Below are 13,336 nucleotides of genomic sequence, written 5' to 3' on the forward strand. Positions count from 1 at the left end.
GGCATGAATGGGTTGGACCAAAGGGTCTGTTTCTGTGCTGTACATCTCTATGACCGTATGACTATTAAACAATGTTTTTGTTCTGAAGAAGAGGCATACTGCACTTGAAACAGTAACTCTGTTTTTCTCTCCATACAGGTTGTTCTGTGATAACATGTATTTCATTAACAAGAATTCGTTGTAACGCGACTGATGAATAAGGGACAATGTTTCTAAAGCACAAACTTTTAAAACGTGTGTTCGTTGTAATGCAATTACTGTACATTGACAACACTCTAAGTGCTGTTCCTAAAGCGAGATTTGTCTATGATGCGGGGTTACACAAGCATGCAACCATCATGTTATAGAAAGAACTATCTGTATATGCTGCCTGAGCTGAGTTTTTCCAGTAGTCTCTGTTTCGATTTCAGATTTCCAGCATCTACAGTATTTTGCATTTAGTTAAGTATTTAATTCACTGCGACTTCCCTTCTGGGTATGTCCACCTTGAAAATGTTCTGCTCTTCTCTTTGACAGGTTTTAATTTTGAAGCTTGTTCCCCTTAGTCGCTTTCAGTCTCCCTCCTAGTGTTTCATGAAGTGTTCGCCGAAACTCATAGCCACAATTCCTTCCTCAGTGATTGTCACTGACTCTGCCTTACACTGCACACATAGCAAATGAAGGTCCTTTCATCATTTTGAATCCACCCAAGATTACAGCTATTTCCAAGACATACAGCACTCCTCAAAAGATTGCTCTAACCTCATCTCAAGATCCACACTCAGAGACTCTCGACCTCTCTCTCCATCCATGCCACCTGACTCTATGTAAAAGCTGTCCCAGTCTCAAAACTGTACATGACACTTCATATGGGATCTCACAAGCCTCTATGTAAATAGACCTTACAACAACAACAGAAGTTAACTGACCAGACACCATCATTTTGTTCCATTCTTTTCAAAGATTCAATGGAGTTTCAATTAGAACTGAACAGTTTATTTATGTTGTCTGTAAAGATACTTGACCTTTAAAATGTTTAAAAAGCACAAGACAGACCTGTCTCATTGATCCATTTGAATCAGATCTTCAATACTGTGAAAACAGAATGACTGGATAAAGCACTCTACTGCGTATGAACACTAACTCAATGTTGATCAAATTACTGGCCATTTACCTTTAAGGATAGAGTTTGAAGATCAATCACTACATTAAAATCTTATATATACATTAATAAAAAGCATTGCATTATGACATTTGAAGTTGGCAACACTGTATAAGTTTATCTACATTATAGTTATGCCATATGATAGCAACGCTTACTAGGAGATGGAAACCACTTTTAAAACTCAGTATGATGTGGAGGTGCTGGTGTTTAGGGTGGACAAGGTCAAAAATCACATGGCACCAGGTGCACCTGATGAAGAAGCTGCACTCCGAAAGCTAGTGCTTCCAAATAAACCTGTTGAACTATAACCTGGTGTTGTGTATTTTTTTTAACTTTGTACACTCTCGTCCCACACCAGCATCTCCAAATCATGACCTAATAAAGGAACAATGCTCCAAAAGCTAGTGCTTTCAAATACATCCGTTGGACTATAACCTGGTGCCATGTGATTTTTGACCTTGTCCTAAACACCAGCACCTCCACATCATACTGAATTTTAAAAGTGGCTTCCATCTCCCAGTAAGTGTTACTATCATATGGTGTTGTGTGATTTTTAACCTTCATCAGATGTTGGTCAAAATTTAGTATGGGGTATAGAGACTATGTCTTCAGAAATTTGACTTCTTTTGTGGTTTTTGTACATTCAGAGATTGTCATCTCTGAACATATCTCTGGAAATTACTTAGTGTGCAAATAGTCTTCCCAAGTGCTGAATAACTTCTTATCACCATTTCAAAGGATCAGGATTAGAATGACCACAACTTCAAGACCGGCACACGCTATGAATATGGAATTTCAACAAAGACACTTCAGGGCGATAATCATAATTGGAATGTTGATTACATCTGTCAACCCATTTTGTCGACAATGAAATACATTGATCCTGATATCACATGACTGAAATTGGATTCCAGTTCCTAATTAATCCACAAAGACTGCCCAGCATGTCAGTCTGGAAAACAAAGACTCGAAGGAAGCCATCTGTCGTGCAACTGAGGGAAGGACTCTTGCCTCAAATGTGACCTTAGTAAAGAATTAAGGCTTATTTGCTTTACCTAAAGCAAGATTATATTTCTTCGCTGTAGAGGTTTTTGACCAAAACTCGCTCTCCGACTTACTTTGTTTTCCGTGAACATGAAAGAATACTTTAGGTTTGCAACATTTCAGCTACCATCTTAACAACTGCCTAAAGAAATGACTTTTCCATTGTTAAATCTTTTAAGTGAGTAAAGTACATGTTGCATCTTTAGAAATCTTTTATTATGTGTGTATCTGTGGGTTTGAGGACTGACTGTTGTTTCATTTACATTCCCAATAATATAAAAAAAGTTTATCTTTTCACTTGATTAATACTTAAAATGAAGCCTTTCTCAGATATTATTTAAAATCGTGACACTAATAAAGGGAGAAATGCTCCTTCTCAAAAATATATCTTGCTGCAGTCAGAAGTGAAACAGAACTAATCAACGTTTCACTTGTCTGTTAACCTGTTAAAAGGTTCCCAGCTCTAGAGCAGGCGTCTCCTGGTTTTGCAAATTTATTGATATGGAGTGGTTTCCATTGGCTTCAGGAACATTTAGGATCAAGAAAAAGATGTTAAGGAAAATTACACTTGCAACAGGCATTTAAATGGCAATTCTATCACTTTATGTAGGCTTCAGGTCCTAGACCACCAAGCTCAATAAATTTGGGGCTTGTGCTCTCCCATGTCCTTATCTCAATCCCTACACATTAGGCTTTGTTAACACATAGTAAACAATTACACACAACCCATTGTTAGCTAGTAACAGTCCCCATTAACAGCTGTTCACCCTTCTAACTAGATCGATATCACTCTTTTGTCCTACTGTTCTCCTCTCCCTTTGGATTCAATCATTTACTCCTTACCTCCACCCCCACCCAATCTTCTACATATAAACTGGCATTTTCCTAACTACTATCAGTTCTGGGTATGTGTCACTCGACCTGAAATTTTAACTCTGACTTCTCTCCATAGATGCTGCCAGACTTAGAACATAGAACATAGAAAAATACAGCGCAGTACAGGCCCTTCGGCCCTCGATGTTGCGCCGACCGAAGCCTACCTAACCTACACTAGCCCAATAACCTCCATATGCTTATCCAATGCCCGTTTGAATGACCATAAAGAGGGAGAGTCCACCACTGATACTGGCAGTGCATCCCATGAAATCACAACCTGCTGAGTAAAGAATCTACCCCTAACATCTGTCCTATACCAACCCCCCCTTAATTTAAAGCTGTGTCCCCTAGTAACAGCTGCAAATGTGTTGCTGGTCAAAGCACAGCAGGCCAGGCAGCATCTCAGGAATAGAGAATTCGACGTTTCGAGCATAAGCCCTTCATCAGGAAGCCCTAGTAACAGCTGACTCCATACGCGGAAAAAGGTTCTCACTGTCTCTTGCTGAGATTTTCCAGCCATTTCTATTTTTGAGCAAAGGAGGTTGCCTTAGAGTACAATGGATCTTGATCAGATAGAATTTAACTTAGAAACATGAGAGGTGCTACATTTTGGTTCCAAATCAGGGCAGGACTTATACACTTAATATTAAGGTCCTGGAGAGTGCTGGTGAACAAAGAGACCTTGGAGTGCAGGTTCATAGTTCCATGAAAGTGGATTCCCAGGTAGACAAGGTAGTGAGGATGACATTTGGTACACTTGTCTTTATTGGCCAGTGCATTGAGTATAGGAGTTAGGAAGCCATGTTGCAGCTGTACGGGGCATTGGTTAGGCCACTGTGTGCAATTCTGGTCTCTTTGTCATAGGTAAGATGTTGTTAAAGTTGAAAAGGTTTTGAAAAGATTTACAAGGATGTTGCCAGATTTGGAGGGTTTTACCTGTAGAGAGAGGCTGACTAGACTGGGGCTATTTTCCCTGGAGCATCGGAGACTGAGGGATGACCTTATAGAGGTTTATAAAATCGTGACAAACATGGATAGGGTGAATAGCCAGGGTATTTTTCCCATGGTAGGGGACGCCAGAACCAAAGGACAGAGATTGAAGGTGAGGGGGAAAGATTTAAAAGAGACCTAAGGGGCAACTTTTTCACATAGAGGATAATGCCTGAATGAAATGAATTGCCAGAGGAAGTGGACGCTGGTACAATTGCAGTATTTAAAAGGCATTCAGATGAGTACATGAATAGGAACTGTTTAGAGGGATATGGGCCAAATGCTGACCAATGGGACTAGATTAATGTAGCATATCTGGTCGGCCTGGATGAGTTGGGGCAAAAGGTTTGTTTCTGTGCTGTACATCTCTATGACTCTACTTACCTCTTTGCAGTGTTCTCGGTTGGAGAACTTCCAATATAGTGGCCAAATATGTTTATACTGAATTAAATGTTGGCAACCCACATTGAATTTATGGCTGAGATTATAATTAATGGATATAGATGTAATATTTAGGATTGGGTTAAAAAAGGTAAGTAAGTAACAAGAATCTCAAGGGAGCAAGTGTACATGATTTTTTTTGCATCTGTTATTTTTAATAAGATAGTGAAAATAATAATGAGGCTAATAATGTGCACAGTCAAAATGCTGACTTGCTTCAGTCAGCTATGCATAAGTTACCCTCAGACTATTTACTGTTGCCAATGTGCAACTTGAAAACCTCCTTCTGATCCAGTTTAGCTCTTTAACTGGCAGGTAATTATTGTCCTATCTTAACTTTGAAAACATTACATATTATGAGGAATTCAGAAAACTGGCATGCCATCTATTTTCAAAGTACACTCCACTGAAGACTTCAGGGCATAATTTGACTATAATTGTAAGACCTAGACTGAGCTTGGGAGAGCAGGGAGAGCCAGTACAGAGTTTAGAAGCCTTGTTTAGTTACAAGATCCATTACAGTATGTATGCTTTCAGAAATTTTCCACAATTTTAGTTTACCGTCATAACTACAGAACAACTAATATTTACTAAAAGTAATGAGGTTCAGTCCATCCACTTTTGGACGTCAGGATAGGGCATTAGTTGCCTGGGCACAGGTCTTCTCTCCCATTTGGTTAGCTGAAGTTCTCCTGCCATCTTCGGTCTTCCGTCTTGTGCATCCAACCCTTAAAACCCCAGACTAAGCAATACCCACTATGGACCATCAGAGACATCCTGAAATTATTTGGCTTCTTAGTGGATGCACTGTTCATGGTCAATCTTGGATTAGCTAGACACATATGCCCAATTCCTGCCAATTCGCACTGATACCATCAATTCCTTCTGTCTCCTGCCTAGTTCTTTGATGTAAAAAATGAGGTCTGCAGATGCTGGAGATCACAGTTGAAAATGTGTTGCTGGTTAAAGCGCAGCAGGCCAGGCAGCATCCAAGGAATAGGAAATTCGACGTTTCGGGCATAAGCTCTTCATCAGGAATGAGGAGAGGGTGCCAGGCAGGCTAAGATAAAAGGTAGGGAGGAGGGACTTGGGGGAGGGGCGATGCAGATGTGATAGATGGAAGGAGGTCAAGGTGAGGGTGATAGGTCGGAGTGGGGTGGGGGCGGAGAGGTTAGGAAGAAGATTGCAGGTTAGGAGGGCGGTGCTGAGTTGAGGGAACCGACTGAGACAAGGTGGGGGGAGGGGAAATGAGGAAACTGGAGAAATCTGAGTTCATCCCTTGTGGTTGGAGGGTTCCCAGGCGGAAGATGAGGCGTTCTTCCTCCAACCGTCATGTTGTTATGTTTTGCCGGTGGAGGAGTCCAAGGACCTGCATGTCCTCGGTGGAGTGGGAGGGAGAGTTAAAGTGTTGAGCCACGGGGTGGTTGGGTTGGTTGGTCCGGGCGTCCTTGAGGTGTTCTCTGAAGCGTTCCGCAAGTAAGCGGCCCGTCTCCCCAATGTAGAGGAGGCCACATCGGGTGCAGCGGATGCAATAGATGATGTGTGTGGAGGTACAGGTGAACTTGTGGCGGATATGGAAGGATCCCTTGGGGCCTTGGAGGGAAGTGAGGGAGGAGGTGTGGGCGCAAGTTTTACATTTCCTGCGGTTGCAGGGGAAGGTGCCGGGGGTGGAGGTTGGGTTGGTGGGGGGTGTGGACCTGACGAGGGAGTCACGAAGGGAGTGGTCTTTGCGGAATGCTGATAGGGGAGGGGAGGGAAATATATCCCTGGTGGTGGGGTCCGTTTGGAAGTGGCGGAAATGACGGCAGATGATACGCTGTATACAGAGGTTGGTGGGGTGGTAGGTGAGAACCAGTGGGGTTCTGTCTTGGTGGCGGTTGGAGGGGCGGGGCTCAAGGGCGGAGGAGCGGGAAGTGGAGGAGATGTGGTGGAGGGCATTGTCGATCACGTTTGGGGGGAATCTGCGGTCCTTGAAGAAGGAGGCCATCTGGGCTGTGCGGTATTGGAACTGGTCCTCCTGGGAGCAGATGCGGCGGAGACGAAGGAATTGGGAATATGGGATGAAGTTTTTACAGGGGGCAGGGTGGGAGGAGGTGTAGTCCAGATAGCTGTGGGAGTTTGTCGGTTTATAGTAGATGTCTGTGTTGAGTCGGTCGCCTGAGATAGAAATGGAAAGTTCTAGGAAGGGGAGGGAGGAGTCTGAGACAGTCCAGGTGAATTTGAGGTCGGGATGGAAGGTGTTAGTAAAGTTGATGAACTGTTCAACCTCCTCATGGGAGCACGAGGCAGCGCCGATACAGTCATCGAGGTAGCGGAGGAAAAGGTGGGGGGTGGTGCCAGTGTAGTTGCGGAAGATGGACTGTTCCACATATCCTACGAAGAGACAGGCATAGCTGGGGCCCATGCGAGTGCCCATGGCAACTCCTTTAGTTTGGAGGAAGTGGGAGGATTGAAAAGAGAAGTTATTCAGGGTGAGGACCAGTTCAGTCAGTCGAAGGAGGGTGGCAGTGGAAGGGTACTGGTTGGTGCGGCGGGAAAGGAAGAAGCGGAGGGCTTTGAGTCCTTCGTGATGGGGGATGGAGGTGTACAGGGACTGGATGTCCATCGTGAAAATAAGGCGTTGGGGACCAGGGAAGCGAAAATCCTGGAGGAGGTGGAGGGCGTGGGTGGTGTCCCGAACGTAGGTGGGGAGTTCTTGGACTAAAGGGGACAGACCGTGTCAAGGTATGCGGAGATGAGTTCGGTGGGGCAGGAGCAGGCTGAGACAATGGGTCGGCCGGGGCAGTCAGGTTTGTGGATTTTGGGCAGGAGGTAGAAACGGGCGGTGCGGTGTTGTGGGACTATGAGGTTGGAGGCGGTGGATGGGAGATCCCCTGAGGTGATGAGGTTATGGATGGTCTGGGAGATGATGGTTTGGTGGTGGGAGGTGGGGTCGTGGTCGAGGGGCGATAAGAGGAGGTGTCCGTGAGTTGGCATTTGGCCTCAGCGGTATAAAGGTCGGTGCGTCAAACTACTACCGCGCCTCCCTTGTCTGCCGGTTTGATGGTGAGGTTGGGATTGGAGCGGAGGGAGTGGAGGGCTGCACGTTCTGAGGGTGAGAGGTTGGAGTGGGTAAGAGGGGTGGACAGGTTGAGTTGGTTAATGTCGCGGCGGCAGTTGGCTATAAATAGATCGAGGGCGGGTAAGAGGCCAGCACGGGGTGTCCAGGTGGATGGGGTGTGTTGGAGGCGGGAGAAGGGGTCATCAGAGGGTGGGCAGGAGTCTTGGTTGTGAAAGTAGGCACGGAGGCGAAGGCGGCGGAAGAATTGTTCAATATCTCGCCGCGTGTTGAACTCATTGATTCGAGGGCGTAGGGGAATGAAGGTGAGGCCTCTGCTGAGGACTGATCTTTCATCCTCAGAGAGGGGGAGGTCTGGAGGGATGGTGAAAACACGGCAGGGCTGGGAGCTAGGACCTAGGACCTGGGACCTGGTGTGGGACTGGAGCTGGGAGTGGGGGCGGGGTTAGGGGCGGGGACAGAGATCGATGTAGGGGCGGAGTTAGACGTGATGACGTTGCTTGGTGTGGGGGCGGGGTCAAGCGTGGAGGCGGGGTCATGCGTCGTGACGGAAATAAGCGTGGGGGCGGGGTTACGTGTGGTGGCGCCAATCACTTTGTAACATCATCCTTTTAGTAACATCTTGGCTTTTTTAGCTTACCAACTGATCTATACCAAGAAAGGTGGCATCAGTGAATCTACTTTTGCATCTGCCCAGCATATGCAGCTTCACCTCGTTGTGATTAACTATCATCCCAAAGTCCCAGCTGATACAGTTAAAAAGATAGAAGTAAATACAAGACTAAAAAAATTGCTTACGAAACCTAATTCTAAAATGGTGTTTTACCTAAAAGCATTATCAAAAGATAGGAAGATATAAATATCCTTGTAAACCTGCATTGGATTCCCTCCAGGGCCAAAACATAGGAAGTATGTTTTACTCAAGGGGTGTCTGACAAGAGTTTTGTATAACTGCAGCATAACTTCTGCATTCCTACACTTCAGCCCGTTAAATATGAAAGTCAGCATCCCATTGGTCTTCTTAATTATTTTCTGCAGCTGCTTGTGACATTTTAAAGATCTATACATCTGAACCCGTAAATCTCTTTGGTTATCCACTGTATTTAATTTTGTGCTCTCTGAAACAAAAGTACCCAGATCTATCCCTTTTTGGTCTGATATGCATGACCTCACACTATCTGCCACAGCTTTGCCCATTCACCTACCAATATCCTGTTGTAATTTCATGCTGTCATTTCATGCTTCCTACAATGCTGTCCAATTCTGAGTCAGCAAATTTGAATATATGAATTCTTATGCCATTACCCAAGTCGTTAATGAAGTTTGATAATAACTGAAGCCCCAACACCAATCCTTGCTGGACCTCACTGGTTGTGTGTCAATTTCAATTTTATCCATTATTTCAATTTTCTGTTTCCTGCCACTCAACTGATTTCATTTCCATATCAGTAATTTGTCTTCAGTCCTGTGGGCTTCCACCTTATCTAACAGGCTCTTGGGTCAGACAGTGTCAAACGTCTTCTGAGATCCATACAAATAACATTCATCATCTTACCACTGTCCCACAACCTTTGACACCTCTTCAAAACAAACTCTACAAGGTTTGTCAGGTGTGACCTAACTTTCCTGAATCCATGCTGACTCTCCCTGATTAGCTGAAGTTTTTTGAGGTGTTCAGTTACCCTATCCTTGTTTATAGACTCCAAAACCTTCCCCACCACAGATGTCAGGCTGACTGGTCAGTCATTCCCCGGTTCCCCTCTTTCACCCTTCTTAAAGGATGGAGTGATATGAGCAAATCAAGACAATGTGTTAGCCAAAATCTGTATTAGCCTTATGTATAAGCTGGTGGCTTTAATTTTGACCTGGGCCATAAGGCTTTCTTCCTTGCAGAAACATGTCCTCTCTGTAGCTACATTCAAATAGAATATGATTTAATTTCTCATTTAATACATCCAATCAAAATAATTAATTATTGAAAAATAACCTAATCCTTCACCACAAAGGATTAAAATTAAAAACCATGAGTTATAATTTTATTAATCACTTTTTCTGATTATTAACGACAAAGAAACTTTGGCACACCCCTAAGATGTGCATTCAGTTAAATGTAAGTGAAAGACTGGCTTAAACCAACAATTATTTTGACTAATCGAGGTATACTGGTTTACATATGAAAACTATGTCACTCCTTCACTCACCAATAGAAGGGGCTCCAGCGTTGTCTCCATTTAAGACTTGCAAAGCATCTGCTGAGCAGTTTGCACTGTTGTTTTCGATTGCGAAGTCAGTAAAAGAGATTGTAACATGGTTAACTGTTAATAAAACAAAATCCTCCAGTTACTGCAGAAGTTACAGTTCACTAATCAAAGCCAATGACTACGGGGAAACCATGAGCAATTATATATCCTTTCACAAATTATTTCATTCGTTTTTTTCACATTCTATCCTACAAACTGAAACCTTTGATAGAAACTACTGAAACTTTAATTTTTGAGACGTGGTTCCAAAATTTTAAAATTGTCCCCGTGTAAGAATGCCCCCAATAAATATATTTCAGGTCGATTGAATCCCCAAATTTAAGGTGAAGTGAAATTTGCTTTGCAGAAGGGACAAGGCAAGTGGCAGAACAATTTTGCCTTCACCTGACTTCTTCATGAAGATATGGTGGGCCAATGTGTTGCAGCAGAAGCTCTGGTGACAGGAGGACATCTTTTAACACTCAAAGGAATTCTCATCAAATTGACACTCGAGGATGGGATTTCAGGGGGTGTTCTGGGAAGGATTGCATAATTAATCCACTAGATTGCTTTGCAAGGTTTTCAGGACAACTTTAATTTCCTCATGTGATTCCAGGTGTCCTTCCTACAGTCTTCACCCAGTGAGAAAGCTGCAACTGCCTTCCTACATAGGCCACTGCTAAAATTGCAAGTGGGGTCCAATGATGTCTTCAGACGTATATGTCCATATTGAAGGAAGATTGTGCTGGCTTCACACAGACACCCATCCTGCCTGCTCAGAAGAGAGGTAAGAATCGATGAAAGCGGGAACTGTGTGGAATATTGACAGGTAAGTTACCAGGACAATTAGATCTCTGTCAGACAGTTAAGATCACTGCTAGTTTCTGAAATAACCCAGAATTAACCAGCTAGGTTCTGCTGTGTATTACTCTAATGAATTTGTGTGTAGCATTGGCCCCGTTGCTCAGAAGGGAAGGGTGGAGAAAGGTAGAGCGATAGTTCTTGGGGACTCAATAGTGAGGGGCACAGATAGGCGGTTTTGTGGGGGCGACAGAGACTCACGATTGGTATGTTGCCTCCCAGGTGCAAGGGTACGTGATGTCTCTGATCGTGTTTTCCGGGTCCTTAAGGGGGAGGGGGAGCAGCCCCAGATCGTGGTCCACGTTGGCACCAACGACATAGGTAGGAAGAGGGGTGAGGATGTCAGGCAGGCTTTCAGGGAGCTAGGTTGGAAGCTCAGAGCTAGAACGAACAGAGTTGTTGTCTCTGGTTTGTTACCCGTGCCACGTGATAGAGAGTCGAGGAATAGGGAGAGAGAACAGTTAAATGCATGGCTACAGGGATGGTGCAGGAGGGAGGGATTCCGGTTTCTGGACAACTGGGGTTCTTTCTGGGGAAGGTGGGACCTCTATAAACAGGATGGTCTACACCTGAACCTGAGGGGCACCAGCATCCTTGGGGGGAGGTTTGCTAGTGCTCTTTGGGAGGGTTTAAACTAACTCTGCAGGGGCATGGGAACCTGGACTGTAGCTTTATGGTACAGACCTTGAGTGTAGGGACGTTAGGAACAAAGCATCGATCTCGAAGGAGGGTGCCTGTAAACAGGAACGTGGCTTGAAGTGTGTATACTTCAATGCCAGAAGTATAAGAAATAAGGTAGGTGAACTTGCAGCGTGGGTTGGTACCTGGGCCTTCGATGTTGTGGCCATTACAGACACGTGGGTAGAACAGGGGCAGGAATGGCTGTTGCAGGTTCCAGGGTTTAAATGTTTTAGCAGGGTCAGAGATGGGGGTAAAAGAGGGGGTGGTGTGACATTGCTTGTCAAGGATAGTATTACAGCGGTGGAAAGGACGATGGAGGAAGACTTGCCATGTGAGGTAGTTTGGGCTGAGGTTAGAAATAGGAAAGGTGAAGTCACCCTGTTAGGAGTTTTCTACAGGCCCCCCACTAGTCCGAGAGAAGTAGAGGAAAGTATTGCGAGGATGATTCAGGAGAAGAGTGAAAGTAGCAGGGTGGTTGTTATGGGGGACTTTAACTTCCCAGATATAGACTGGGAAAGCTATAGCTCGATTTCGTTAGATGGGTCGGTGTTTGTCCAATGTGTGCAGGAGGGTTTCCTGACACAACATGTAGACAGGCCAACAAGAGGTGAGGCTATACTGGATTTGGTTCTAGGTAATGAACCAGGCCAGGTGTTAGACTTGGACGTAGGTGAGCACTTCGGGGACAGTGACCACAACTTTAGTGATGGAGAGGGATAAGTGTGCACTGCAGGGCAAGAGTTATAGCTGGGGGCAGGGAAATTATGATGCGGTGAGGCATGACTTAGGATGCGTGGATTGGAAAAATAGGCTTCAAGGGAAGAACACAAATGATATGTGGAGATTGTTCAAGGAACAGCTATTGGATGTCCTTGATAAGTATGTACCAGTCAGGTAGGGAGTAAAGGGTCTTGTGAGGGAGCCGTGGTTTAATAAGGAATTGGAATCCCTTGTGAAAGGGAAGAGGGCGGCCTATGTAAAGATGAGGCGTGAAGGTTCAGTTGGGGCGATTGAGAGTTATAAGGTAGCCAGGAAGGATCTAAAGAGAGAGCTAAGAGCAGCGAGAAGGGGACATGAAAAGTCCTTAGTTGGTAGGGTTAGGGAAAACCCAAAGGCTTTCTATAGGTATGTCAGGAATAAAAGGGTGACTAGGGTAGGTATCGGTCCAGTCAAGGATAGTAGTGGGAAGTTGTGCGTGGAGGCGGAGGAGATTGGAGACATACTACATCAATACTTTTCGTCAGTATTCACTCAGGAACAGGACACTATTGCTGATGTGAATATTGAGTCACAAGTGATTAGAATGGATGGCCTTGAGGTATGTAGGGAAGAGGTCTGGGGAATACTGGAAAGGATGAAAATAGATAAGTCCCCTGGGCCTGATGGCATTTATCCTAGGATCCTCTGGGAAGCTAGGGAGGAGATTGCAGAGCCATTGGCCTTGATTTTTCTGTCGTGATTGTCTACGGGAATAGTGCCAGAAGACTGGAGGATAGCGAATGTGGTCCCCTTGTTCAAGAAGGGGAGTAGGGATAGCCCGAGTAACTATAGGCCAGTGAGTCTCACTTCTGTTGTGGGCAAAGTCTTAGAGAGAATTGTAAGGGATAGGATTTGTGAACATCTGGATAGGAATAATGTGATCAAGGATAGTCAGCATGGTTTTGTGAAGGGCAGGTCGTGCCTCACAAACCTTATTGAATTCTTTGAGAAGGTGACTAAGGAGGTGGACGAGGGTAAAGCAGTAGATGTGGTGTATATGGATTTTAGCAAGGCGTTCGATAAGGTTCCCCATGGTAGGCTAATGCAAAAACTACGGAGGTATGGCATTGAGGGTGCATTAGAGGTTTGGATTAGGAATTGGCTGGCTGGAAGGAGACAGAGGGTAGTAGTTGATGGAATAGGTTCATCTTGGAGTGCAGTTACTAGCGGTGTTCCACAAGGATCTGTTTTGGGACCATTGCTGTTTGTCATCTTTATAAATGATCTAGAGGAGGGGCTTAA

The 13,336-nt window shown here is 44.7% G+C and overlaps 1 protein-coding gene across 1 annotated transcript in view; it reads right to left on the bottom strand.

Moving 5' to 3' along the window:
• cubn (cubilin (intrinsic factor-cobalamin receptor)) overlaps positions 1 to 13,336 on the bottom strand; it is a 301,424-nt gene that overhangs the window by 139,423 nt on the left and 148,665 nt on the right. Inside the window, exon 30 of the mRNA XM_060825705.1 lies at positions 9,755 to 9,868. Coding sequence (XP_060681688.1) covers positions 9,755 to 9,868 — 114 coding nt within the window. The remainder of the gene's footprint in view (positions 1 to 9,754; positions 9,869 to 13,336) is intronic.

The sequence above is a fragment of the Hemiscyllium ocellatum genome, chromosome 5, assembly GCF_020745735.1.
Source record: "Hemiscyllium ocellatum isolate sHemOce1 chromosome 5, sHemOce1.pat.X.cur, whole genome shotgun sequence".
Classification (NCBI taxonomy): Eukaryota; Metazoa; Chordata; class Chondrichthyes; order Orectolobiformes; family Hemiscylliidae; genus Hemiscyllium; species Hemiscyllium ocellatum.